Source organism: Phaeodactylum tricornutum, chromosome 20 (genome assembly GCF_000150955.2).
Source record: "Phaeodactylum tricornutum CCAP 1055/1 chromosome 20, whole genome shotgun sequence".
In the NCBI taxonomy this organism is placed as follows: Eukaryota; Bacillariophyta; class Bacillariophyceae; order Surirellales; family Neidiaceae; genus Phaeodactylum; species Phaeodactylum tricornutum.
This window is the reverse complement of record NC_011688.1, coordinates 589,604-615,726: the sequence shown is the minus strand read 5'-3', so window position 1 is coordinate 615,726 and position 26,123 is coordinate 589,604. Positions and strand designations below refer to the sequence as shown.

General features: G+C 49.5%; 8 protein-coding genes across 8 annotated transcripts; 5 read left to right on the top strand and 3 right to left on the bottom strand.

Annotated features, from left to right (window-relative positions):
* Positions 1–249: 249 nt before the first annotated feature.
* Positions 250–1,911, top strand: PHATRDRAFT_49107 (predicted protein; the record flags this gene model as incomplete). The annotated part of the gene is made up of 1 exon (XM_002183742.1): positions 250–1,911. The coding sequence occupies one exon, from the start codon at positions 250–252 to the stop codon at positions 1,909–1,911; it is 1,662 nt and encodes a 553-aa protein (XP_002183778.1).
* A 595-nt stretch (positions 1,912–2,506) lies between these two features.
* On the bottom strand, positions 2,507–4,242 carry PHATRDRAFT_49105 (predicted protein). Its single transcript, XM_002183605.1, has one exon. It carries the CDS (start codon positions 4,080–4,082, stop codon positions 3,570–3,572), a length of 513 nt encoding a protein of 170 aa, XP_002183641.1. The 5' UTR covers positions 4,083–4,242; the 3' UTR covers positions 2,507–3,569.
* Positions 4,243–5,423: 1,181 nt separating this feature from the next.
* On the top strand, positions 5,424–10,544 carry PHATRDRAFT_15555 (predicted protein; the record flags this gene model as incomplete). Its single annotated transcript, XM_002183741.1, has 1 exon — positions 5,424–10,544. A coding segment is annotated over one exon (5,121 nt), but the record flags the coding sequence as incomplete, so codon positions are not given.
* A 1,155-nt stretch (positions 10,545–11,699) lies between these two features.
* On the top strand, positions 11,700–12,797 carry PHATRDRAFT_15641 (predicted protein; the record flags this gene model as incomplete). The annotated part of the gene is made up of 2 exons (XM_002183740.1): positions 11,700–12,244; positions 12,296–12,797. Coding segments are annotated over 2 exons (1,047 nt in total), but the record flags the coding sequence as incomplete, so codon positions are not given.
* Positions 12,798–13,196: 399 nt separating this feature from the next.
* On the bottom strand, positions 13,197–13,592 carry PHATRDRAFT_39744 (predicted protein; the record flags this gene model as incomplete). Its single annotated transcript, XM_002183604.1, has 1 exon — positions 13,197–13,592. The coding sequence occupies one exon, from the start codon at positions 13,590–13,592 to the stop codon at positions 13,197–13,199; it is 396 nt and encodes a 131-aa protein (XP_002183640.1).
* Positions 13,593–14,301: 709 nt separating this feature from the next.
* Positions 14,302–15,343, top strand: PHATRDRAFT_49103 (predicted protein). Its single transcript, XM_002183739.1, has 2 exons — positions 14,302–14,417; positions 14,535–15,343. The coding sequence occupies exon 2, from the start codon at positions 14,577–14,579 to the stop codon at positions 15,180–15,182; it is 606 nt and encodes a 201-aa protein (XP_002183775.1). The 5' UTR covers positions 14,302–14,417; positions 14,535–14,576; the 3' UTR covers positions 15,183–15,343.
* A 2,091-nt stretch (positions 15,344–17,434) lies between these two features.
* PHATRDRAFT_49102 (predicted protein) lies at positions 17,435–23,248 on the top strand (the record flags this gene model as incomplete). Its single annotated transcript, XM_002183738.1, has 6 exons — positions 17,435–18,263; positions 18,363–18,522; positions 18,723–18,851; positions 19,025–20,915; positions 20,995–22,224; positions 22,292–23,248. The coding sequence occupies 6 exons, from the start codon at positions 17,435–17,437 to the stop codon at positions 23,246–23,248; spliced, it is 5,196 nt and encodes a 1,731-aa protein (XP_002183774.1).
* A 956-nt stretch (positions 23,249–24,204) lies between these two features.
* PHATRDRAFT_39741 (predicted protein) lies at positions 24,205–25,107 on the bottom strand (the record flags this gene model as incomplete). Its single annotated transcript, XM_002183603.1, has 1 exon — positions 24,205–25,107. The coding sequence occupies one exon, from the start codon at positions 25,105–25,107 to the stop codon at positions 24,205–24,207; it is 903 nt and encodes a 300-aa protein (XP_002183639.1).
* Positions 25,108–26,123: the final 1,016 nt, after the last annotated feature.

The following is a 26,123-nucleotide window of genomic DNA, read 5'->3' as shown; positions in this document are numbered from 1 at the left end:
TTGAAATATCTTGATGGGGAGTCGATTCCACTGCGTCCTCTTGACAATGACTGTGAAATCCAAAATTTCCCTCCCACTACGAAACAAATTACTTTCTTGCTTTTATCTATCGACTCTTTTTGGAAAGCCCGGATCGAATGTGTGCACGATTCTCCCTGCATAGAATGATGAAACCAACACATTGACGAAGCTCTGTTTTGCTAAAGCCGTTCGACTAGTCGTGCAGCCTCCGGGCGGCGTGGGAGCAACATGTTTCGTTGGAAGATCCCTGTACGCTCAGCGATACCGTTGCCCTTGCTGAGTCCGGTGGTAGTCTTTTACCTCCACACATCCGTGACATTATTCACCGGCCTGAAGGAGGTATCTATGGAGAAAGAAATACGATTCGGGATGCCGCTACTGGCCAAAATTTCCACTAACGTTACGGCAGAATGCCAAAAGAAAATGTTTTCCGTTGCGGCAGAACCAGGAGCGCCATGGCATCGACCAGAAATCTCGAGTATATCATTTCAACAACGGTCTTCTGCAAGGCTTAAAAGGGTTTCGAACCCAATTACAAAAATTGCTACCGTCTCCTGGAAAGATGCTGACTTGATCCTTGGCGATCTTTCTCCCAAAGGTCGTTCCCAACGGTTCCCGTCCGTCCAGGAACGGGTCCGTTTTTATATGGCGAGCTGGTACACTCCTAGCTGTTCCGAAAACGAGGACGATTGGGTGCACTATCGTCGAGTTTTTCATCGAGCTTCGACTGTGGTTGAGACGGGCTTGAACGCTACAAGCGTCCTGGAAATCGAAGGGCCAATATCCAAGCCGACAGCGAAAGAATCCATACATTTCCTCGCAAACAAAAAGTACCCCCATACCATTCGCATGGTGGTGGATGATATCATCCGTGGAGGCACAATTTTTAGCCCAAGTGAGGCAAATTTATATGCATGTGCCCAGTCTCATCCCAAACCGAGCCTTCGGAACATGTATTGCCCAGAACTTTTGGAGACTTTAGTACCGCTACACAGAAGGTACCAGGGGCGAAACGAAACAAGCGTTCCGCTGCTGGTTCAAGTCGGAGACGTGCTACCTTCGAAACAGCCGTACGATGGTGGCGACGACAAATTTGTCTCCATTCCACATTTCAAAAAGTTTCGTTTAGTCGCTAATCAATCGTGGGGCCATCTTTTGTCCGGGACGCTTCCGCCGTGTCAATCGGGACCCCGATCAATGCACGCGCATGGCTTGCCTCCAATTTTGTTCAAATTGGCTGCTGATCGACACTATCGTGGTCTAGAAACGCTAGCTCAGTACGATAGACCATGGAGTGAGAAACGGAATGCGGCCGTCTTTCGTGGAGCACTGACGGGTCCTCAGCTTCCCGCTGGGCTTTCGGAATTGCAAAAATGCCAGCGAATGCCTAGATGCCGTATGGTCTTGGCGTACGTAAATTCTACCCTGGTGAATGCCAAATTGACCGCTTTTCCGCACCATCGCCTTCCAAGTCTGACGGTGGACAGCGCGACCACTATTGGCGGGTCCGAATTTGGTTATGCCAAAATGCTATCGTACAAGGCTATCATAATGGTGGAGGGCAACGATGTGGCGTCGGGATTAAAATGGGCATTGCTGTCCAACTCAGTGGTACTCATGCCAAGGCCTACGGTCACAAGCTGGGCAATGGAGGAATTGCTGCAGCCTTACATACATTTTGTTCCGCTGGCGTCGGACCTGGACGATGTGGAAACGCAGATGCAGTGGGTGCTGGATCACGACGAGGAATCCCGTATGATAGCACGAAGGGGTTCTTTATGGATCACGGACTTGCTGCTTCACGCAGACGCCAACGCTGACAACGCTCAAATCGATGACGAGATGATGCAGCGTTACATCGGACTATTTCGGCCTTGGAGAAACGGCTGACGTTTCGACTTTACTTTACGCAAAATCTTGAATTAGAAACAACACGGGAGTTCTTTTTTGCGACCGGCGAGTATTCAGTGTTATAGCACAGCAAAGAGAAAGCCTACTGATTTCTCAAAAGACACTACCTGACGTGTTTGTGCGAAAGAATCGGACTCGTGGCAACATCGATAGCCTCGATGCCCTTGAGGACAAAGTCCCCGAATCGTCCGCCGGACTGTATACTTTTACAACAGGGACAGGGGAGTGGGTAGAGGAAGAGTTGGATGTTATTTTGAAAGGACATCGTGTGGAGGCGTCCAATGGCTACAATTGTTTCGGACCTCCTCATAAAAGGAAGGTGCATCCGATTGACCTGGTCCGCAAAGCTAGTATTTCGAAAAGACCAATCCTGCTCTGTGCCATAGACAAAATTGAATTAGTAAGCACGATCGAATCTGTCATGGAGACCAGTATACGCTATCATTCATGGCAAGTATACGAGGTGGCAGAATTAGGTATCTGATGATCAATACTGCATAGGCCGCTCGACTACATCTATTCTGTTGGCTTTTCTTACAAGCAATCAATAACAAAACGAATTCACATTTTTTTTCATTCAAAATCGTTGCCCAAGATATTTACATTAGAGAGGAATATGCCGACAGTGAGTCAGCTGTTCAACCTCTCCGACTGCCTAACTTCCTGCATTTTGGAATTTTTAAATCCGCATGATTTGAGCAATCTGGAACAGTGTTGTCGTGCTCTTCTGGTACAAAGCGCCAGACTCGATCACATATGGGCCAACGTAGTAGAAAAGCACCTATATGGCGGTGCCAGCAATGCAATCTACTGGGAGCGAGACCGAGGAATAGTTCCAATGCGCAACAAAGTACAAACCTGGTACCGTGCACGTTATTTGGCGGCGCTCACAAAGGCGCCACTCGGCCTTCCCTGTAATTTAGCCTATTTCCGGCCCAGGCCTTTCGTATACTTCGTCCGGATATCTCATGGACCGACGGTACTACGTGAGCAAATTGTACCCCAGGCTCCAGATCTTATTGAGGCAAGGTCGTCATCTGTGCACTTTTGCTTGGAGCAGACGGATGTCGACTACGAAAGTCTCGAGTTTACACGATTTCTTCGATACCACAACAAGCAATCGGTGGACAAGCTTTCCTGGATGCAGCCATTACGCCGCTATCAGAAGGATGCTCTCCAAAGTCTACAGGTCACCGTCGTGGCCATGAACTGTGCAGACAATTCGGTGGTCCCCTTGGTAGCGGGGAAGAATGCCGACCACGCCCTTGGCACCCGTAGTATGGACTTTCGTGAGTATGTGCTGCATACGGGCGTCAATTCCTTCGAGCCAGCGTATCATGATTTTGCTGATTCCGAGACTCGACTATTGGCCGCGTATCTAAAAATAAGTGTTGGTAGCCACGGCCAGTCCGGGCAATTATTGGAACTTACGATTCAGGAAGCGCCATCTTACAAGGACCGAAATCTTTAGCATACCATAGCATACAAACCGTTGTTCACGTAGAGCAGCAGTCTAGCGTATCCACGCATTGCCTTGAAAGCGGAACACGAAAGCGGAACGGTGTGTCCGGAATGACCTTTACGACATCCAATCACACGTATTTATCTATTGCACCTAACGTCAATCCGTTTCCGCGTTACCGCCGTCGCCACCAGGGTTGGGACATGTTCGTCACAATACCATTGGCGGTATCGGTGAGTGAATGCATGACTCGGACACGGGCCTGGGATGTTTGGATGGTTTCCCGCTGTTCCCGCAATTCGGACACGATTTGCGCACCCACTTGTTCGGTGTCCGCCGCGACCCGCCGAGCCCGTTCCAGAGTTTCGTTGGAAACACGAAAGTGGTCCCGTGCATCGGTACGAGGGGAGTGTGTGGGCACGGCGACGCTCCGATCCGGACCGGACGATCCGGGGGAGGAAAGGTCGTGCCAGTCGGTCAACTGTGTGACGCACAACGCGTGACGTTCCCAGAGTTCGGTTTGGATGGAGCGGTCGGGGCAACATCGTGCTTCCAGTTTCATTTGATCCAACAAAATTTGACATTCGTCGACGAGTGGCGCCGTCGTTAAGGCATCCTGACTGGCCAGTATCTGTTGGAGTAACAACGAATATTCCTGTCGATACTCGTCAAATTGTTGCCTCGACATGTGCGAAGGTCTGGTTTGAACTAGAATGTATCTGGGTGGTGTAACTGTAAGTGCTGCGCTGTAGTCTGTTTGTCACTGGTGCTGGCGTAATGGAAGGGGTCTGTCTGTTTGTGTATGATTGTGTGTGTGGTCACTGTCAACCACTCCCTCATGGTCGATTGGTTGCGAACCGTACTGGACCGAGTCGGGAAACACTGTGCTGTGAAATGCGATAAATTATCAACGGGAAGTTGAATCCTGCCAAATCTAGTCTTTGTTTGTAGAATAAGTCGTGAATGATTTTCGGTGTCTCCCTCTGTACGTCTGTCCTTCTGTCTGTTTGTCGATACCACCAGTACATCTGTCTGTCTCTGTCTGTCTGTCAGTACAGCGTACGCTGCGAGCCGCGAGAGACCGCCATCCGGCGGCGGCACCACGCTTGTCTCTATCGCTACACTACAACAGCGGCGCATCGTGTGAGTTGGTGTGTGGTGTCCCGCACCACCTGCACTCCCATCTCTACCCTTACAGCACCCACATTGAACACCTATCCCAACACACTTACTTGCCTTGGTCCGGGGGGTAAAGGTGTGTGTAGGGGTGTGTCTGTGTGTGTCTGTGTGTGTGTGTGTGTACACACTATAGTGAATCCATTTTCCTTGGTTTGGTTTTGCGTCGTCTCTTTCCATTGATTCCCATTCGATCGAACACGCAATCGCGTTCGTGTATTGACAGTTGCTACGAAAAAAAGACGGGCAACGATTGTTTGTGTAGAGTGATTCTCTCTCGTCCGTGGAAACGAACGAACGAACGGTTCGTGTGCCTCTAATTCCGTCACCCATTGTTTGGTCGTATTAGATTGACGTATTGTTCGACAACAACGCTCAGAAAGAGCGGGTGTGAAGGATAGAAGTCGTCATTCGATAACAACAAACAACCGCAGCAGACACCACGAGTACTTGTAGTTGTACGACTACTACAAGTACTGCTACCAATACTCCAACACGACCATGTCCGCTCATCAAGCCGGTGCCACGAGTTTGACCCAGTCGTCCGAAAACTTTGGTTACTCGGCGGTTCGCTTGCGCCGAATCGCCAAACTACAGTTTGGAATTGTCAATCCCAACGAGTTGGTACGTAGCGCATCATGGAACCCTTGGCCTCTCGATACCGCGTTCGCTTCCCTAGAGAATCTACCGAATCAATAGCGCCGAACATCTTTTTCACGATTGCCTCGGTACCTTACTCATTCCTCCCTTCTTTCTTGCATCGTTTCTATCTATCCATCGACAGCGCCAATATTCGGTGACGCAGGCCATTACCGTCAACGGTCGCAAGGTGCCCGCCGGCGTCACGCGTTACGAAACACAGGTCAACGGCCAACCCGTATACGGTGGAGCCAACGACCCGCGTTTGGGCAATCTACACGACAAGTCCGATCCGGGATACTTTGGACACTTGGATTTGGCCAAACCAGTGTATCACCAGGGATTTTTCAACACCACGTTGCGGGCACTCCGGTGCGTCTGTTTTCACTGTTCCCGACTCCGCATGCTCCCGGACGAATTCAAGTTCCAAAAGGCCATACAGATCAAATCGCGCAAACGCCGACTCGAAGCTCTGCACGAATCACTCCGCGGGAAGAAAAAATGCGATCACTGTCAAGGTGTACAACCCAAATACACCAAGGTGGATCTGCACGTCGAAGCGGACTTTCCCGAAGACGGAATGCACGGAAGTACCGGGGGCGGAGGGGATTCCAAACAATTCTTGTCCGGGGACACCGTGGTCAAGATATTCAAGCAAATTCGGGAAGAAGATATTGTGTTGTTGGGTTTGGATGTCCAGCACGCGCGACCGGATTGGTTGCTGGTGCAGGTATTGCCCGTCCCGCCCCTACACGTTCGACCCAGCGTTACTGTCGGGGGTGGTACGCAATCGTCCGAAGACGATTTGACGCATCAACTCGTCAACGTTATTAAATCGAATCTCTCGTTGCAGCAGGCCGTCTCCAACGGTGAACCCCAAATTGTGGTGGAACAGTTCGAACTGGCCCTGCAACACAACGTCGCCGCCTTTATGGACAATGAACTACGAGGCATGCCGCAAGTCACTCAACGCAGTGGACGACCCCTTAAAACCATTACGCAACGTCTCAAAGGCAAGGAAGGGCGAATTCGGGGAAATCTCATGGGAAAGCGGGTCGACTTTTCCGCGCGTACCGTGATTACGGCCGATCCCAATCTCGGTATTCATCAAGTCGGTGTGCCCCGGAGTGTCGCCATGAACTTGACTGTCCCGATTCGCGTGACGGCCTTCAATCAAGCCGAACTTAGCGCCCTCGTGGCCAACGGCCCCACCATGCATCCCGGGGCCAAGCACATTATCCGATCGGACGGAACGCGGATCGATCTGCGTTACGTCAAAAACAAATCGGAACTTCTCCTGGCCCACGGCTGGATTGTGGAACGGCATTTGCGTGACGACGATATCGTGTTGTTCAATCGGCAGCCCAGTCTACACAAGATGAGTATCATGGGACACAAGGCCAAGGTACTGGATTGGAGTACTTTTCGATTGAATTTGTCGTGTACGAGTCCGTACAATGCCGATTTCGACGGCGACGAAATGAACCTTCACGTGCCTCAGGGATTGGCGGCTCGTGCTGAAGCGGAACTCATGATGTTGAGCTCCCGGGTTATTGTCTCGGGTCAATCGAATCGACCAGTCATGAGTATTGTTCAGGACAGTTTGTTGGCGACTCAAAAAATGACGAAACGGTCGGTTTTCATCGAAAAGGATTTATGCTACAATATGCTCATGTGGGTGCCGCAGTGGAACGGGCAGATTCCCATTCCTGCCGTGATCAAACCAAAGGAATTGTGGACCGGTAAGCAATTGCTCAGTACAATCCTGCCCAAGGTGAATCTCAAGTCCAAGGCAAACAATGGCCCCGGAAAAGATGCTCGTGGCAAGAACATGCCGAATACGTTCAACATGTACGATCATTTGGTGACGATTCAGGATGGTGAACTGTTGGAGGGTACAGTTGATAAGAAGACAATCGGCAGCTCCATGGGTGGCTTGATCCACACGGCTTGGTTAGACGTTGGGTTTGAAGAAACGGCTCGTTTTATGAATCAAATTCAGCAGCTAGTCAATCATTGGATTTTGCAGTACTCGTTTTCCATTGGAGCGATCGATGCCGTCGCCGATGCAGATACTATGCGACAGATTGAGTCGACCATTGACAAGGCAAAGCGGCAGGTGCAAGATTTGGTTCGCCAAGGGCAATTGGGAGAACTTGAGATTCAACCCGGTCGTACCATGATCGAGTCGTTTGAACAGCTCGTCAACAAGGTGCTGAACACGGCTCGTGATCACGCCGGAAAATCTGCACAATCTTCTTTGGACGAAACAAACTCGGTCAAGGCCATGGTGACGGCTGGTTCCAAAGGTTCATTTATTAATATTTCGCAAATTATTGCCTGCGTGGGGCAGCAGAACGTGGAAGGCAAACGCATACCGTACGGTTTCAAGAAACGAACCCTACCGCACTTCTCCAAGGATGATATCGGCTCCGAGTCCCGAGGCTTTGTCGAGAATTCGTATTTGCGTGGTCTGTCTCCTCAGGAATTTTTCTTCCACGCGATGGGTGGACGGGAAGGTTTGATCGATACGGCTTGCAAGACCGCCGAAACCGGATACATTCAACGTCGCCTGGTCAAGGCAATGGAAACCGTCATGGCGCGTTATGATGGAACTTTGCGAACGAGCAGTGGACAGATTGTTCAATTTTTGTACGGAGAGGATGGCATGGACGCGGTCTGGATTGAAAAGCAAAATTTTGACTCTTTGACGCTGGCAAAGCCAGAGTTCAACAAGCGTTTCTTATTCGACACATCCAGCCCAGAGTTCGGACACGATGAGCAAGGTATTCCGTTTCTGGAACCAGACGTAATTGAGGAGTGTCGTCGCGACCCTGATATCCAGGCTACTTTGGATCAAGAAATTGAGATTCTTCGGGAAGATCAAGCAATTCTCCGAATTGTCATGCGCAGCCGAGAAGCTGGGAGAGAGAGCGACGACAGCTCATACGCACCAGGCAATGTGCGTCGTGTGATTCACAACGCAATGCGTCAATTTCGTATCGACAAGAGCAAGCCAACGGACCTGCATCCCACAGAAGTGATACAGATTGTTAACAACCTGTTGGAGCGTCTGATTGTAGTGGTTGGGAACGACCCGCTAAGTGTTGAAGCGCAGTCAAACGCAACCACTCTTTACCGCATTCTGATTCGAACCATGCTTTCGAGCAAGCGTGTCTTAAAGGACTGGCGTTTGAGCAAGGCTGCTTTGAACTGGGTGGTAGGCGAAATTGAAACTAGATTCAATATTGCTATGGTTAATCCTGGTGAAATGGCTGGAGTATTGGCCGCTCAGAGTATTGGTGAGCCTGCAACCCAGATGACGCTCAACACCTTCCATTATGCTGGTGTTTCCGCCAAGAACGTGACGCTGGGTGTCCCTCGACTGAAAGAAATCATCAATGTTGCTAAAACTCCAAAGACTCCTGGCCTAACTATTTATCTTCAGGAAGAGGTCAGTGGTGACGAAAAAGTTGCCGAGCAGGTCGTTGCTATGCTGGAATTTACTGTTTTGGGCGACGTTGTAAAGAAGACAGAAATTTATTACGATCCTGACGTGAAAAATACGGTTGTCACTAAGGATCGGGAGTTCGTCAAGGAATTCTATGACTTTACGGATAAGACAGACGATGATTTGCGTCGCATGAGTCCTTGGGTTCTTCGTGTTGAGCTTGACAAACCGCTACTTTATGTCAAGAAAATTAAGATGGAGGAAATCGCTAAAGAGATTGGGGAAGAATACGGTGCGGATCTGAACGTAGAAGTGACAGACGACAACGCCGACGAAATGGTCGTCCGGATTCGAATCGTGAACGATACGCCGTTCAACTCAGGCCAAACAGATGAAGGCGGAAATTTGATGGACGATCAACCGGAAGTTGGCCAAGAAGACGATATTTTCTTGAAACGTCTAGAAAAAAGCATGCTTTCGAGTCTGAAGCTTCGCGGGGTAGACCATGTGAAGAAAGTGTTTATGCGCGGTGGTGCGAAACGTACAGTTTGGGACGATGTAAAAGGTTTCGGCGTTAGAGATGAGTGGGTACTAGAAACGGATGGGACAAACTTGATGGCAGTTCTTGGCGTGGACTACGTGGATGGTACGAGATCTGTCAGTAATGACATCGTCGAGGTGTTCGTAGCGCTTGGCATTGAAGGAGTCCGCGGAGCGTTGTTAAGTGAGCTTCGCAACGTCATTAGTTTCGACGGTTCTTACGTAAACTATCGCCATTTGGCTTGTCTGGTGGATGTCATGACAATGCAGGGGCACTTAATGGCTATTGATCGCCACGGCATCAATCGAGTCGACACTGGTCCATTGCTCCGAGCTTCATTCGAGGAAACGGTTGATATGCTCATGGATGCAGCTGTGTACGCTGAGGAGGAGATTCTTAAGGGCGTGACCGAAAACATCATGATGGGTCAGCTTGCTCGAGTTGGCACCGGTGATGTAGACTTACTACTGGATGAAGACAAAGTTGTTCGAGAAGCAGTTGAAGTTGTTGTGGACGAGTTTGCTGTCGACAAAGATCTCGGTATGGCCGGAGTGGGGGGTGTAGGAGGAGCGACCCCTTATGCCACCACTCCATTTGCCGCTAGCCCAATGGTGGGGGATGGCGCAGCAGCGTCTCCTTTTGTGGATGGCGGAGCCGCTTTTTCTCCAGCAGTTGGTGCGGCAAGTTTCTCACCGGCTTATTCTCCAGACAGCGGTAGTTATGGTTCTGGATTTGCGAGTGGAAGTTACGGAGCTGGCGACAGCCCAGCGTACAGTCCGACGTCTCCGCAGTATTCGCCGACTTCTCCGGCGTACAGCCCCACGTCTCCAGCATATTCGCCCACAAGCCCAGCATACAGCCCTACCAGTCCAGCGTACAGTCCAACGTCACCTGCATATTCGCCAACAAGTCCGGCCTACAGCCCAACTTCGCCTGCGTATTCACCAACGAGCCCCGCATATTCGCCAACGTCCCCGGCTTACAGCCCGACGTCGCCGGCATATAGTCCGACGAGTCCCGCATATTCGCCAACGTCGCCTGCGTATTCTCCAACGAGCCCAGCTTACAGCCCAACTTCACCGGCCTACAGCCCTACATCTCCAGCATACAGTCCGACTTCACCGGCTTACTCACCCACCTCGCCAGCTTACAGTCCTACGTCTCCGGCTTATTCTCCGACGTCTCCCGCGTACAGTCCTACATCCCCCGCGTACTCGCCGACATCTCCGGCCTATTCGCCAACATCCCCCGCATATTCGCCGACCTCGCCAGCCTATTCACCGACCTCGCCGGCCTACTCACCGTCGGGTGGCGATGATAAGAAAGACGAAATGGAAGACTAAGTAAGCGAAACTCTCATTAACAGATGGTGTGACTGCTCGCGAGTGAGCTCTGCGTGTTTTGCTCTTTGGACAATCAATTAAATCAAGAAACGAAACAATTACAAAAATACATACTTCATTTACTAACTTTCATGTATATAGCGTCAGCTTGGATGTAGCGAAGTCGATGGAAAGTGAACAGACAGAGAGGGTACAAGCTGGACGGAGTAAGGGATTCGTCGTGATCCTTTATGTTTGGAGTACATATTTTGCCAACAGTCTAAGCCTATTCGAAAGCCTGTGGATTTACTGTTACAGTTACGCCTAATGGTGGGTCTCCGGGTTGTGATGTGACTCATCCTCACTATTTTCAGCTTTTCGTCGCTCGCTTTCCGTGAGAAGCCTCATCCTGATATCACAAAACGAGTTTGTGAGACAACGTTGCCTGTTCGTAGCGAGCCTACAGATAAAGAATTTGGCATACAGCAGAACAATACTGCTAAACGCAAAGGTTGAAACAACACGACTATGATTTGCTCCTCGAGACGATTAATTCCGCGGGCTCTTGTTGGTCAGATGCATCGGCAACACGATTTCGTCCTGCCGACCGCATCGTCCATTCCCTCGAGATGCAGCAAGCAGTCTCGTCGTAGCCTTGCAACCAAGAAACAGAAACGAGCCGGAATTGCTCAAGGGAAAGAACCCGCACCTAGTACAGGGAAAGGCAGCGTCGTGTCTCCCGAAACTGCCTTAGAACACAAAATTAAAAGCTACCAATCCAATCCTACGCTGATTCTTCCGAAAGTCGATTTCGGCGCATCATGGCAACAACAAAACACAATTGCGCATGATTCAAGCAATGGAGGTAATAACAACTTGGATAAACAACTGAACGTTCACGATTCGTATCATCCCGATCTGTACGATCCCGCAATTCATTTACCGTCAGCGCCTACGAACTGGGAAGGCTACGAAGCCTCGACACCCTTGTGGGAAGACATCGCGGCGCTGATTGGCGTGACAGGACAACCACTGACTACGGCTGAGTATATGCGCATGTGCCTGACGCATCCGGTACACGGATACTACACGAAAGCATTTTCGTCCAACCAAACTGATGGTGACGATTTTGACCACAATGATTACGATGACTCGCCTAGCATTAACGAAGCCGGTAATATTATTGGACCACAGGGAGATTTTGTGACGGCTCCCGAGATGAGTCAAGTATTCGGCGAATGCCTTGGAATCTGGTTTTATGACCAACACAAAAAGTTGCAGAAAGCGAAAGCCGACGGCAAACGCCTTGACTGGCAGTGGTTGGAATGTGGACCCGGTAAGGGCACGCTGGTCAGTGACCTACTACGTTTTGCGTGCTACGGCAAAATCCGACACGAGTTCGGTGCTACCTGTAAGCATGTACATCTGGTCGAATCCAGTCCGATCTTGCGGCAAGTTCAAAAAGAAACACTGCAACGCGATTTACGAGATGTGGCCGAATTAGAATTTGTGGAAGAGTCCGGGATACCTGAGAATCGCAATCCCAATGCCGTGCAAGTGCACTGGCACGATTCTTTCGCATCGTTTCGGGCGTGGCAAAAACAAAGTACTTCACGCTTGACAACGTACGCGGTTGGTCAAGAATTCTTGGATGCCCTGCCAACGTACCAGTTCGAAAAGACGGCCGATGGTACTTGGAGAGAACGCTTGATTGATGTTGCGTTAAGGGAAGACATGATGGAGGAAGAAGACCGTGCACGTTTCGAAGAAAGTTTGAAGCATTTACCGAATGCCAAAAAGCCTCGTCTCCGTATCGTATTAGCACCGCTAGTTACCGTGCCACTTAAGACGCTGCTTCAAGTGGACGGCGACGGTCGTATGTTGAACGAACCAAATTTCGCTCAGACTGGCAGTGTCGTGGAAGTCAGCCCTGAAGCCATTCTATTGGTTAAAGATGTGGCCACCCTTGTTGATGAGCAGGGCGGCGCGGCGTTATTTATTGATTACGGACAAGAAGGCAGCGCCGATACCATTCGGGCGTTTGCCAAACACGAACAAGTACATTTCCTGTCACGGCCTGGTCAGGTTGACTTGACAGCCGATGTTGATTTTTCTGCACTCAAACACGCGGTTAATGCTTTGCAAACGCGTCACCAAACCCGTGCATTCGGACCCGTTGGACAGGGACATTTTCTAATGTCAATGGGTGCGTCCGATAGGGTGCTTCAGTTGATCGAACGCGATTCCACTACCGACAAGGAAGCCGACGATCTGTACGAAGCCTTGGTGAGATTGGCTGATCCGAACGAAATGGGGGAACGGTTTAAAGTTCTTAGTATCGTTCCATCACGTGATGGTGGCATGCCACCCGGGTTTGAAACGCAACTTTAAGCTTAATCATTTCGAGAGATGGTCATGGCGAATGTCTAGTCAGGGCGATTGCTGCTACTGTGCGTTTGATGCACATAACTGTATTTAAGCGACGATGCTTTACACTGGTCACATTGTCATCTCAGCCGTTGTCACGTGCCCACCTCCATTTAGCCAAAGATCCACCCGTAGATTGAAAATTGCTTCATATGCAGTAGACACTGACTAACCGTAAGCGCGCAATGTTTGCGGAAAGCAAAATTGACAAGGTGACGCTAGCTGTGTCTTTTCTATGTTCCATATTTAGGCGTCCTTCTTTTGAGTCTTACGGTCGAATTCGTCCATTTCTTGGTCCATCTTTCGTTTCAAGTCTTCCATCCGATCCCAATCCGACTTATTCTCTTCCAAGAACCTGCGTAACTCGAGAGTAGAGGACGCTCGGTCCAGTGCCGCCTGGGCCACTTTTTGCGTATCAATGCGTTCCTTCGCGTTCCTTATCGGTGCGTCTCCGTCCGCGTCGGTACCCGACGCTCCCTCCGGCGGGCCTCGCGCTTTGCCCAACACGGCGTTGGCCGCCGGCGATCCCAACGCAATGTCGACAATGACCAAACCACTCACGACCAACGGTACGTACTGACGCCAATTTTCTGTGTTGATCGCCACGACCAGAGTGGACGCTTCGAGTGGTGACAGAGACATGGAAAGCGAGCGGCACGGAACGGGGCGATGTTCCTTCGGAAACACAGAAACGGAGCGATTCCTACTTTCGCTACGCAGAAGAAGAGAATGCTGGCCAGGTAGAAAGCAAGGGTACCTTTGCCGAGAAGAAACGCTCCCACAAGAGATGACAAGGAAGCATACTGCGGAAACAACTCGGCAAGAATACATTATCTCAGCGCGCTTCAAGAATCTAGACGACCCCGTTGGTTGCCACTGTCACGGCTTGCTTATCGTTTCCCGTGGACGGATTGCACCAACAAAGGCTGCTGGATAAGAATCTGGGGACAGCCTGAGTCTACGGATGTTACTTGTTTCTACCAAAGGTTTAGAACTAGAATCGAATCAAGCCAAAAGGCTCACATTCATCCCCATTTCGTGCTAGTTTAACAGGCTGTCACGGACGACGAGAGACGACACACCATTTTTTCTTACTGTACGTTGGACCGAGTTCCGTGTCGTATATGCTTGGTAGTTTATGTCCGTACTCGTCCGTCGCCCATTCCGGTTGCGGCCAGAGGGACCCGAAACAGGACTCCGATCGGAGCAGTTAGCACGACTGCAGTCGATCGCGTTTCATTAGTCGGCACTACCTTGGATGGCTCGCGGTTGCGAAGGCATTCTCGAAAAGACATGCGATCCGAACCGTCTCGCGTTCGGGCAGTACTCACTATCAAATCTTAGAGAGCTCCACGAGGTTGCGTACGTTCGCCCAAAACAGCGCCAATCATACTACGTGCTAGCGGGGGCCCAAAAGGGTACCCATTCCCTTCAGTGACCGTCGTCGAGGTTTCGATCGTTCGAAAGGTTCGTTTGATGGCTGTGCCATGCGAGAGGTCTGGACGCCAGGAAAATGTAGCATTGCATGCTGCGAAACTAATTCTTATATATCAACGTCCTCCCATACGTGTATCACAAATTCAGCCACAACGGCTTTTTGTTTCCGATCAAAAATAGCACGTGAAAATGACAAATCACAGCCACCCGTTGGTTACGGTGTTGGTGCTCCTGCTTTCGGGAGTTTTCTACACGGCCACCGCTCAGGTTGCGCTGTGCCTGACCGTCGAAGACTGTATTCAAGAATCGCCGTTGACGTGCCAAGAATGGATTGACTCGATGGAATCTTGGGACGGTGAATGCTGCTCGTTTCAGGACGTTACCGATGATTCCGAAGTCCAATGCCGCCTCACCATAGTGGGTAGTTGTCGTTGGATTGATCCGCTCTTGGCCTGCGCTCCAGACGCCACGGTTTGTATCTACGGTGGCACCGTGTATGAAGTAGTCGATACGAACGAGACGTGTCCCGAATCCGTCTACAGCCCTTTCCAAGGCTTGGAAGCACCGACCGCCGCTCCCATCGACAACCGCGATACTGTGGCACCCACAGAGGTCATGGGTGTACCCTACGTGAACGAAACAGAGACACCAGCTCTGGATTCGCCGTTGCCAAGCAACGAAAGCGACTCGAGCAACGCCTCGACCCAAACATCGTCGGCGCGAGGTATCTGTACTCGTCGCAATGCTTTGGCTTCGTTTGTTTCGGCTGCTGTCCTCTACACTTTTCTGAATTGACTGTGAGTTGAACAAGTCGGTAAACATCCCGCGTCGTAGTTGGAAAGCTCACTGCTATTGCCTTAGTATAGCACTATTCCGTGGAATGATTTGCTTGATTGTGAGCATGGACTGACGTTGCGACCATATTAATATAAGTAGCAACATGTTTCTGTAAATATACTCTTACGAAGACTGACCAAGTTATAGAGATATAAAAGCATGTCACTGTCAGAAGCCACCGTGTTTGTATCATCGTCAGAATAGGTATTGGAAGTGAATTTCAATTTCTTGATGAGATGGAATAAGCCGTAGTAAAAGTATTCCAAAGTTTTCAGCGCAAAGTTAAGGTAAGGACATAGAAACTACTGCCACCGATCCCGATCTAAACCCCCAATCAGCAATCAGGCATTGGAGAGCTAAGGAATCCTCCCCCGCAACTGCAGATGGCAAGGCAAGCATTCATCATCGATATGCATGTAATGCGAACCTTGGCAAGGTTCCGCGCCTTTCTCAGTTCTCTAGCTTTATGCCGAAGAAGAAGCTCGTGACTTTCCTTTTCAGGTGTCAAATCTCATGGACAAATAGAGCCGCCTCTTACAGATTTCCATCACAAGAAGACTCGTCGCTTCGAAAAGCGACCCAGTCATCATGCCGAAATGACAGCATCTTTTTCTTCTCCAGACTTTTAGTGCTTTCGCTGGGCTGCTCTGTAGCTTCACCAAACTCCAAGGCCAAGCCCTTGCTTGTAAAACAGTTTCCGATTGTATATAAAAGTTGACACTGCCTAAACAAGAATGAATCAGTTCCCTTGGACTTTTCAAAATGTTACCTATAATCGTGCTAAGCCAATGCAAGTTGACAGTTGTCAGGACCTGCACTTGGTTTGAACCGGTACTGGCTTGTACACCCGATGCAAAGGAGTGTGTCTATTGGCGGTCTTTCATCCAAGTTGCAGATGACGAAAAAAGTACCTGTCCGCTTTCGGACTACAATCCCTTCTCCCTGTTGATCTCATCAACCCATTGTCCGAATATCAACTCCATCATGTCCCCGTGTATTTTACGTTGTGTTTCGGAGAAAGCATTTAATTATGGTGCAAAGTAGCTCGACGTCGGTGTTTGGTTTCTGCTTGGTACAGCCGTTGCGTCGGCGCTGCACATTAATCTCGTTGGAACAAGCTATCAACTCAGTAAGCGGATACTTCAAAGGAAGTATCTATCTCGGCAGACAACGGTGTAGGAAAGAGGCAAGTAGTCGGCTCCAAAAAGATCTCAAAAATTTCGACTAGTGTACCCGCTTTTTTTTTTTTGACGACGGCAATCATGTACGACGGCTTCCCTGTTCCGAAAAAGGATATAGTGGACGGAACTAGCCAGCTTGTAGCTTAGCAAATGCTTAAGGCCCGCGTAAACTCCCAATCGCTGTAAGCGCAGTATTTTCTTACTGTTCCGGCATTTATCTTCCCATACTTTTCAGCCTGTTTGCTGATCCCGTTCAACGAGCGGAAGATGCTCTGCAGCGCAACACATTGACTGTGAGATGGCCCCGACTTCAACAGCTGAAGGTATCATGACTTCTGCTTCACTTAAGGATTCTATCGTGGTGTGAAAACAAGTGAAAGTGGGCAGTACAAGACGATGTAAATCTAACCACCAAGATTTGATCTTCAAAAGTGATAGCTCTGTAATTAGTCTATGGAGACAATGCCCCTAGTACCGTTTCCCATTCGCCTTCGAGTAATCGGCGGAAGACCAAGATTGGATTTTCTGGTTGGGATCGCGTAGTATCCCGGTCGTTGTTGTTATTGCTTAACTAGTCAATTTGCTAACCCCTTCTTGAGATGACTGCTCTCGACAGTTTGGAAGAAACGGGTTTGGCATCAAATCCGCATCCACAGTCCCCAAAATCTCTGATTGGCTGAATTCTACTGGGCATACTCGTTTTGTATTTATTTTATATTGAACATGACGGTCTTCTATGCCCGAAATTGTTTACTTCTGGCATAGATCCACGATCTCGATTTACCACGCCCACTCCGTGTATAAACGTCTATCGACAACGAGGGGCCAATTTCGATGTGCTCACAGTCAAACTCACCGGTACATGCCAGGACAAATTCAGCGCCCAACTGCACGGATCGTATTTCTCTCGGGAGTCTCACCAGAGGCAACCCAGCAAGCGGATCGATCATTAAAAGGATAGCTTTCGTCGACAGAGTCGGCAAATTAGCAACGAGTTGCCATTCTTCCCCTGTCTTATTTTCAATGGCAATGAGCTCGGCCCAGGAGGGCGCAGCCGCAGGCTCCCCCAAATGCACTCTCAAACGTCAACGCAAAGTGAAATTTTCTGAACGCCACATTCTTACCTATCGCAAGCTATCCGACGAGGATAAGGGCAACGTGTGGTGGACAGCCTCCGAGTTTGAGGAGGTACGACTAGCCGCGAAACTCGCTACTCTCAACATTCGCAAGCAACAGATGCGTGTGATTGCCGACATTGACGAAGCGTACACCACAGCCCTGCACTTGTCCTGCACTCTCGACGAACCAACCTACATTTCCTTCATGGAAGACCCTTCGGAATATAGCGGATGTCTACAGGAATGGTGTTCCCCGTCCGGTGGGGGGCGAGGTCTGGAAAAGTACACGTCGTTCAAGCACCGCTTCGAACGGGCCGAGTTTTCGAAACAAGCCCGCGCGGCAGTCCTGCGTTTGTTCGCCAATCCAAATTTGGATCCAACGGATATTGCATCCTTTTATCGAGACTACTCCCGGACTGCTTGTATCTATGCTCGTCTCGTCGGAGAAGCGGATGCCGCGAGTCTGCGCTTTCCCGATTGCACGGATGAGGTTCGCGAGGAAGCGGACAACTCCACGCCGCCAAAACCAGTAGCGCCGTTGACACCCAACGTGACCACGATCTGGCCAAGGAACGAAAGTTGCAAGCTATGTTCGACGCAAGTTGCCACATTTTGCCAATCTTCGGATGGCTACGCACCCTCCCAATCCTGGGTGTGTCCCAAGGAGATGGAAGATCCTTTCGGGAAGAGAATGACTACACCAGCTCGTTCTCCATTACTTCTGCGACAACTGTCTGTTAGTGAGCGCATGGACAGTGTGATGTAATATTTTGGCTGTGCTCGGCAGCTCCCCAATTTTGCATAAACTGGCGGTAGTAGAAACCATATATTTCGTATAGTTCATCATTGTGACTTTAGAAAAGTGGCTACTAGTTTTTCGTCCTGGTTCGATTGGAGTTCGGGGACCGCGCACATCACCGGTACGACACCGAGGAACCCTGTTTCGGTAGTTCCCAAGGGCTCGTGGGATGGAAAAAAAGAATGGCGAGGTCTTTCGAGGTCAGAGGGGCGTCCCTGGAGCAGGCCCGCGCGTCCATCGGTTTTATTGCAACCTATGTAACGGAAAAAACTACTAAATAGAGATGAGGAAGCGATATAAAACGGTTATGAATAAGGATACTGGCGAGGACGATGAAACCATGCTCGCGGAATCGTACGGGTAATTAAATAGAATATGTATGTACTTACTTAAAAAAGAGATCGTATCGGTACTCAGCCGGAGGGTCGTACGGTTTATGTTTGTACCAACACGGTGCAAGCGTGAGGTGCCGCGGCGAGCGTCGACCCGCCTCCGTAGATCCACACTATTCACTCGGTCATCGCGAAGAGTAATTACAGGAACCTACCATCATCCTACAATATCGTGAAACCGATCAATCGAACGATTCCTTGTCGTAGGGAAGCACCCGTTCCGATATCTGTTCTTATTGGCTGCTGCTTGATTGGCGTCGGATCGAAGTTTTGGGGCCCGAGCTAGGCAGTGCATGACACGTCCTCGTAGAGAATCCAGCGGCGGCACGCCGCGGAGTCCTTCGCGTCACAACCGTTACCAGGCTCCGTCAACTTTGACATCGGCGGGTTGGTCGCCGTCTCCCTCCATCACCAAATCGTCAATTCCCGTCTCCAACCACAGTTTCTTTCCGTACACGGATACCGCGGATGATTCCGTCGCTTCCAAGTCCTGCTTATCGCTGCGCTTGACCCCAAGGAGCCGTTGGTCGTTGCGTAGTCGGGGCAGCAACAGCAGTCGATCGACGAGCCAAAGCGATCCCGATCGACGAGTCTCTCGTCAACGAAACAATCGCTTGCAACTGGATCAACCCACTGTACTGCGGGACAAGGCCTCGCAGCGATGGCAGGCCTTTCCCTCGGCACCTTCCGCCAATATTACCGCCGTGTCCACCAGTGACGATTCGGCCAATCCCAGTCCCACCAACCGTCACGAAAACAGCAAGATTGTACCCAACGCGTCTAAGGATACCGTTCAACAATCCAAGCCTACAATTGGCACTCCTAATACCCAAGACAACAACAATAATGGCAATCTTGTTTCCGAAAGGACTCTGAGTTTGCTCACACCGCCCACACCGTCCGATCGCACCGAGCGTTTTCGAGGGACCTCCTACGCAGAGCCACAAATATTGTCGCAATCACAGCAACCGGTTCGACGCGGACTCTACCAGGGGGAACTCGAACCCCACGGGGTACGGGGCCAGCAAGCCCCCGTGGTAGCACCCGCAACCACCCCGACGCTCCCGGACGGAATGCCCGGTCTCCGCTCCTTCGAACGGACCCACAAGTTCCACGCCAACAACGCAACCCACCGTAACCGCCACAGTGCCTCGTACTCGGAGGCGACCCGCGAAGATCGACCGCAGGGAGAACGGAATGAAGAATCGCACCTGCAGTTTTCGCCCACCACGGGACAGGTGTTGTCGTCCAGCCCAGCCGCAATTCCCGTCGCCATTGTTGAAGAAAGCGAAGACTGCTCGACCGATTCCGATACGGAGCTGCAGAAACTCAAGGACGCGTTTCTGGCCGATGTTCGCGCTCCGTCTCCGCTAGAGTTTCAGCGATCGCAAGAATTGCAGTCTTCGTCACGGCAAGCGTCTCAGTTTTCGTCACAAGAACCGCAATCGCAAACCCCGACGCAGCCAGCCACAGCGTCCCCCGTAACCGGACCACCAGAAGCACTCTCTTTGCACACCGCTGAAGTAGACATACTCAACACACAAGCCATGAAAAGTGTGCAGGAACAGGATTACAACCGCGCCCTCGGAATCTTTACCGAGGTCCTGGACATTCACCGTCAGCAGAATGGACTTTCCCACGCCACGGTCGCGTCGGCGTATCACAATTTGGGCACCGTGCACGCACGACGAGCGGGGACGTTCCCCGAAAATTCGCTCGCACAGCAGAATTCGCGTCAAGAAGCCCTCAACTGCTTTCAGGCCGCCGCCAGGACGGCGCGCGATGCTCTCGGCCAAAATCATCCCAATGTAGCTGTGTCGTTGGTACGAATTGGGTTTTTGCTGCTTCAGTCGAAACAGTACCAGAGTGCCGTGATCACCTTCCGCGAAGCTCTCCGCGTGCGCATCGCGCATTACGGCGCCACACACGGCTTGGTTGCCAATCTTTACAATAACCTGGGCGTATGTGAAATGCATTTGGAAAAGTTTCCGGTTGGGCTCGAATATCTAGAAAGTGCTTTGCATATCCAACGAAACGCGGTTGATGCAGGAATGCCGCCAGAGCATAGACAGGCAACTCGTCTGGAACTGGCGGATACACTCTTTAACATTGGGGGATTGTGTTTGGAGTGGATCCGACGACAGGGACCGGATGTGCGTCGAGCAACGGAGGCGGAACATGCTTTCGAAGAAGCCTTGAAGGTACAAGTCTCACAGCAGTGAATGGTATGAGGAGGAACAGCACTAGATTCTCACTCTGTTTCTGTTGCTTGGTTTTCAGATTCGCAGGGACGTATTGGGGCCAGACGACCCCTTGGTACATCAGGTGCAAGTTTTGCTAGAAATGGCTAGATCGGTTCCGAGACCAAGGAAAGGCTTGACCAGCCCTGTACTGTCCCCGAACAGATCTCGTACTCCGATTCGCAGGGCGTTTGATGACAAGCCGACAGCAATTCATGAGACTGCGGTTGTTGGGATGGAGACAGCGATACAACCCACGAAACCCTTTAGGCACTCAGCATCAAACAACAGAGAGGTGTCTTTGTTGTCGTTACATTCGTGCAATCAGCTGGGGGAGCACGTCCAATCGTTCTCGCCATCGAGACCACAAGCCTCGCGTCCTTTTGATGAGGCTCGTGGCTGTGTGAAGGATGTGCAGCTGGATGCTTGGAAAGAATTACTTCCAAATGATGAAACGTACGGAAAGAGCATTGGAAGAACTATGACTCCCATGTTGGAAGCGAAAGTCTCACAGGATCAAGAGGAGGACGGTGGTACAGAGGACATTCGGGGAGAGAGAAATTTTCCTATTCCACCCCATTTTATCACCAAGCACTTGGCTTCGGAAAGCTTACACAAGTCCAAGAGCTGTTTCAGCACAAAAACTGATAGGAGATCCCTTCACGAAAACCTTAAAGCCCATGACAGTCAAAAAGTTAATCTTGGGGGCATTTCCGTTCCAATGAATATGTCGTATGACGGGGATGAAAACTGTTTGATAAGTGACACGGGTGTAGATTCCGAGCACGGTCGAATTCACTACCCGGTTACTTGGAACAAAGCAGGAATTGTGGCAAATGAAATAACTGAGAACCCCAAGCGGCGAGACATAATTGCTGCGCGTTCTTTTCCTTCTGCAAAAGTAGCTTCTGAGATTTTGATGAGACCAAATGGCTCTTCAGGAAAGGATAGTGAGGAGGCCAAGTATGATTTCGAAAGAGATGTCTTGACTGGAAATAAGGAGCGCGATAATGTCATGGCTAGGGTGAGGGCTGTTTTGAGCGCTCATGCCCAGGATGAGTCAACAGAAGACACTTCTGATATTCAACGTGCCGCCCAGAACAACTTTAGGGGGGCAAGTGTGCTAGAACAAGACCTAATGGAAGATGGAATAGCCCCATTGGAAGGGAATTGGCCTTCGTCAAATGGTTCGGCATCAGCTCGTCAAATGCTTCAAGATCCTATGAATAATCTCTACGATATTCATATCAAAGCTTCATCACTACTCAAGGTACGCGGAAGTTGAATTGCATTAATTGTTTGTTCTCTTTTATCTTACTAACTTGCAATTTTTGCAGAAAAACGATATCGTCGAAGCTCTCCGCCTTTTTGAAGTCGTGTTGCAATGCCAGCGGCGAAGGAATGGCCCTACACATGTGGGTGTGGGGGCTGCTTTGCACAATGTCGGTATTGCCGAGCTACGAGCTCAGAATCATGAGGGGGCACTGAGATGTTTCGAGGAGGCCGCGAGAGTCCGCAAGGGAGCACTGGGTCATGACCATCCCTTGGTGGCAGTGACCATGGTAAAAGTTGGAATATCACTGTTGCTCCTACATCGTTTTGAAGAGGCTCTCAGGAGCTTTCGAGAGGCTCTGTCCATTCGCAAACACGCGTTAGGTGCGCTGCACCCGTCAACTGCGCGCATCTACAATAACATTGGGTGTGTGTATGTTGAGTTCAATGAATTTCATGAAGCGTGCCTAGCGTTTGAATCGGCATTGGATATTCAGAGAAATTCTCTCTCTCATGATACAGACAGTGGTCCAATAATATTCGCCACCGCTACGACATTGTGTAACCTGGGATACCTTTACCGATACCGTGATATGTACACAAAAGCAGCTTCGGTACTTAAAGAAGCGGCTAGTCTCCAAGAATCTGTACTTGGTCGGTCGCACGCCTCGGTTTTGTCTACACTAGACAATTTGGCTGATTCCTGCGCAAGCAGTGGTCAAGCTGATGATGCCCTCAAGTATTATGACATGGTTTTGGAACGGTTCCGGGCCGGGGGGAAAGTTAGGAGTCCGAAAGTTTTACGAGCCGAAGCAGTACTATTGTACAAAATGAGTCGCGTCCATAGACAAAAAAACGACTTCGAAGCTCAATTAGACATACTTAGGTTGGCATTGCGTGCAATTTGTGCCTACAAGGATGCGACTCCTGGGCATCGGACTGATACACTTGAACGCAGAATTGAATATGATGCGAATGCGTGCCGTAAAGAACTGCAAAAAAATGACTTTGATCGGATATGAGACTTTTCAGCCAAAAGACGCTCATTCTCAAACACCTTTATGTCGGATTCGAATGTTACGCCTGAGCACACATGTTGCAGAGGAGTATGGCTTCTGGCTGAACAAAGACCTATACTTTCGTCTTTTTATGCGCTTGTCATGGTCTTGCACACTAATGCAAATAGTATGGCATGTGCCAGGCTTGACACTCTCTGTCTGATCTTTTTCTTGATAAAAAGCAAATTCACATTAATAGGACAGGCTAAAAAGTAGTCCCAGGCGTCGATGTAACACCTGAATTACTGTTTTCTGATATATTGTGGCTAATGCCCTTAAATATATCCTAATGAATATGGCTATTTTCAGACGACAGTAAGAAATATGCATTTCATTGGTTAACCAAGAAATATGGCACATGATAAAAGAGATTTGAAGGAATAGACTCTTGGTATATTTACTGTTAATTTTGTCAAGAAAGCCGTTTAATGGTTAGAGTTTCCCCTGAGTGTTCTTCAGGCAAACAAAATCAGTCTACCCGGGGTCGCCTTATTGAGTGTAAATCTTTTCCTTTTTTTCAGTCAGACAGCATTTATCATCTGGATCGTTGACGAGAGGAAGAGGGCGATTTACCGATTTTCGGACAGTGAATTAGAATCGGATCCCAGAGCCTTATCAGTTTCGCTTATCAAGCCGAAACCAGAAACGAAAGAGTACGGGCTGTTTCATGAGCAAAGGAAGCCTCCTACTCAGACTTGTCTATACGTATTATCCTTGTTCTAAGCGGATTCTTCGTCGGTACTATAAGCTAAGTGTGGGACTTGTTCCTTGGTTCTCCAGAGAGTCAAGAATATGACGTATAGTGAGCCCTCACAAGACGTACTTGTATCGCCAGCAAGCACCACAGGAGTATATGCAGGACCTTTCTCATGTTCCTAACCAGATTCTCTTTCCTCGCTGGATTCGAATTCCGCACATATCTACCGTTCGCCAATCCGTTGTTTCGCGGCGTTCATTTTTAGCAAAGAAAGTACCAAGGATCTTTTCTCTCTCTCTTCTATGCCTCGTCGTATCTGGCCTCCATCTGGATCCACGGAAACGTCAAGAAACGAGCGCCGTTGCTCCGACTCAGTCAACAGCTGGTGCATATGAGTGAGTTGAAGGTTGTGCAAAGAACGCTCAAAGCCAAACTGATTCTGTTGGGGCGTGCCCGCAAGAAGTTGATTCCCATCGATTAAAGCAGTTGGTCCATCTTTACCTCGTAGCTGCTGTTGTCGTGCTGCCAGCGACGAGTCAGTACTCTGCTGCTCAGAATTTCCTCGGAAGAGATCTCCCTTATGGAGGTCGTTGTTTTGTAGATTGCTGACAGGCTGGTATCGGTTTGTCAAAGAAAGGAGGTGAAATGCAAAGTTTGAATCACTTTGAGGAGCCGATGGAAGGAAAGCCTGTTGATGAAGCCGCTTCCTCGAAGTGAGATTTACGGGAGGCGGAAGAGACGTTTTCATATTACACGCACTGCACGTGGAGGATGCTGCCAAGAGTTGCTTTAGCTTTAGGTTCTCTTCCTGCAAGATCTGGATTTGGGAAACAAGTTCCTCGTTCCGCACCCTTCGCTGGTTGTTCTCGTGGCAATGAGCGTCAAGTTTCTGGCTGAGTTCAGACAACTGGTCCTTAGCTCTTTGCCGTGCCCGAGCCGCATTTTTTCTGTTGTAGGCTCGCTTTTTGGCTAGTTTATTTTCTTCCTCGCTTGCAACACTTTCGTTAGGACTCAAAATGGCTTGGCGCTTGTCCCCGCAAAAATCTTCTTCCGCCTTTTTCTTGCTTGTCATATGATCCAAAGCGTTCAGATCATGAGATTTTGCTGACTTCTCAATTGCAGTCATTTGTGCATGTGCCTGGTTATCTAACAGTGGTTGCAGGCCTTAAACCAGAATCAATAGACCAGGGTCTTTTTGTGATAGCGGTTACAATTTCTATTCGAACTCTTTGGAACTCGTCGCCTAGCTTTCAACTGAGCGGACGGGATCTAATTTACATTAGAGGTTGCTCAGAAAACTTCTGCGGCTGTGCCTGGAGGAGGCACTGAGAAAATTCCTCATAGATTGCCTTCCAGAGGTGATGAGTTCACGACGAGGTTCGTCTACTTGAAAGACGCTACCAGGTAAAACGCCAGCATTTTTGTTATAGGCGTCTTCATCTTCGATCATTCGTAATATTTTTGAAGACCGTTGTGCCACTCAAATAGACATTTACTTTTTGTTTAATATAAATATTGATTTGTGTTTCTATTTTGTGTTTAAGGGATGGTTTCCAGGTACTCCAATTATTAGGATTGTTTTTTAAAAGCAACTGATTTTCATAAGTTTGCCATATTTGCATTCTGAATACAATACATATTCTAATGAACGAAAGATTTCGAAGATTGTAGCTGTTCCATCAGATAAGAAAGCCAGGACCAGTCCGCTTTTTTTCGGGTATGGTTCACGTCAGACGGATTGGAAATCGAGATCGTATTATTAGTCCAATCCTAAGGCGAATTTTGATTGGTGGTGATGACGGGAATGCATCAGGTCTTTTCCGAATGTGTGACTTCAAACCAACAAGCGATTACTCCTAACTGTAAAGAGGTGGTATCTTTCCCAAACCTAATGTAAAACCAGTCTTACTTTCCCACGAATCCACCTCCATTCGAATTTGAAATGTTTTTCCACATGCAGTACATTTTACTTTTCGAATGGAGAGGTGTTCGATCCGACACCTTGGACCGGCTCCATGTAGCACTATGATAAACCATATGACATAAGGGCCATCAACTGTGTCATGTGAAAGTCCCGCTGCTTACTGGAAAGCGTCCAAGTCGAATGGCTTTGCAACGGCCATTCCTCTATCTCCTGAATGA

Coding starts and splice junctions, on each gene's coding strand:
- PHATRDRAFT_49105 (XM_002183605.1), bottom strand. CDS start 4,082: ATGTCGAGGCAACAATTTGACGAGTATCGACAGGAATATTCGTTGTTA.
- PHATRDRAFT_49103 (XM_002183739.1), top strand. CDS start 14,577: ATGACAAATCACAGCCACCCGTTGGTTACGGTGTTGGTGCTCCTGCTT.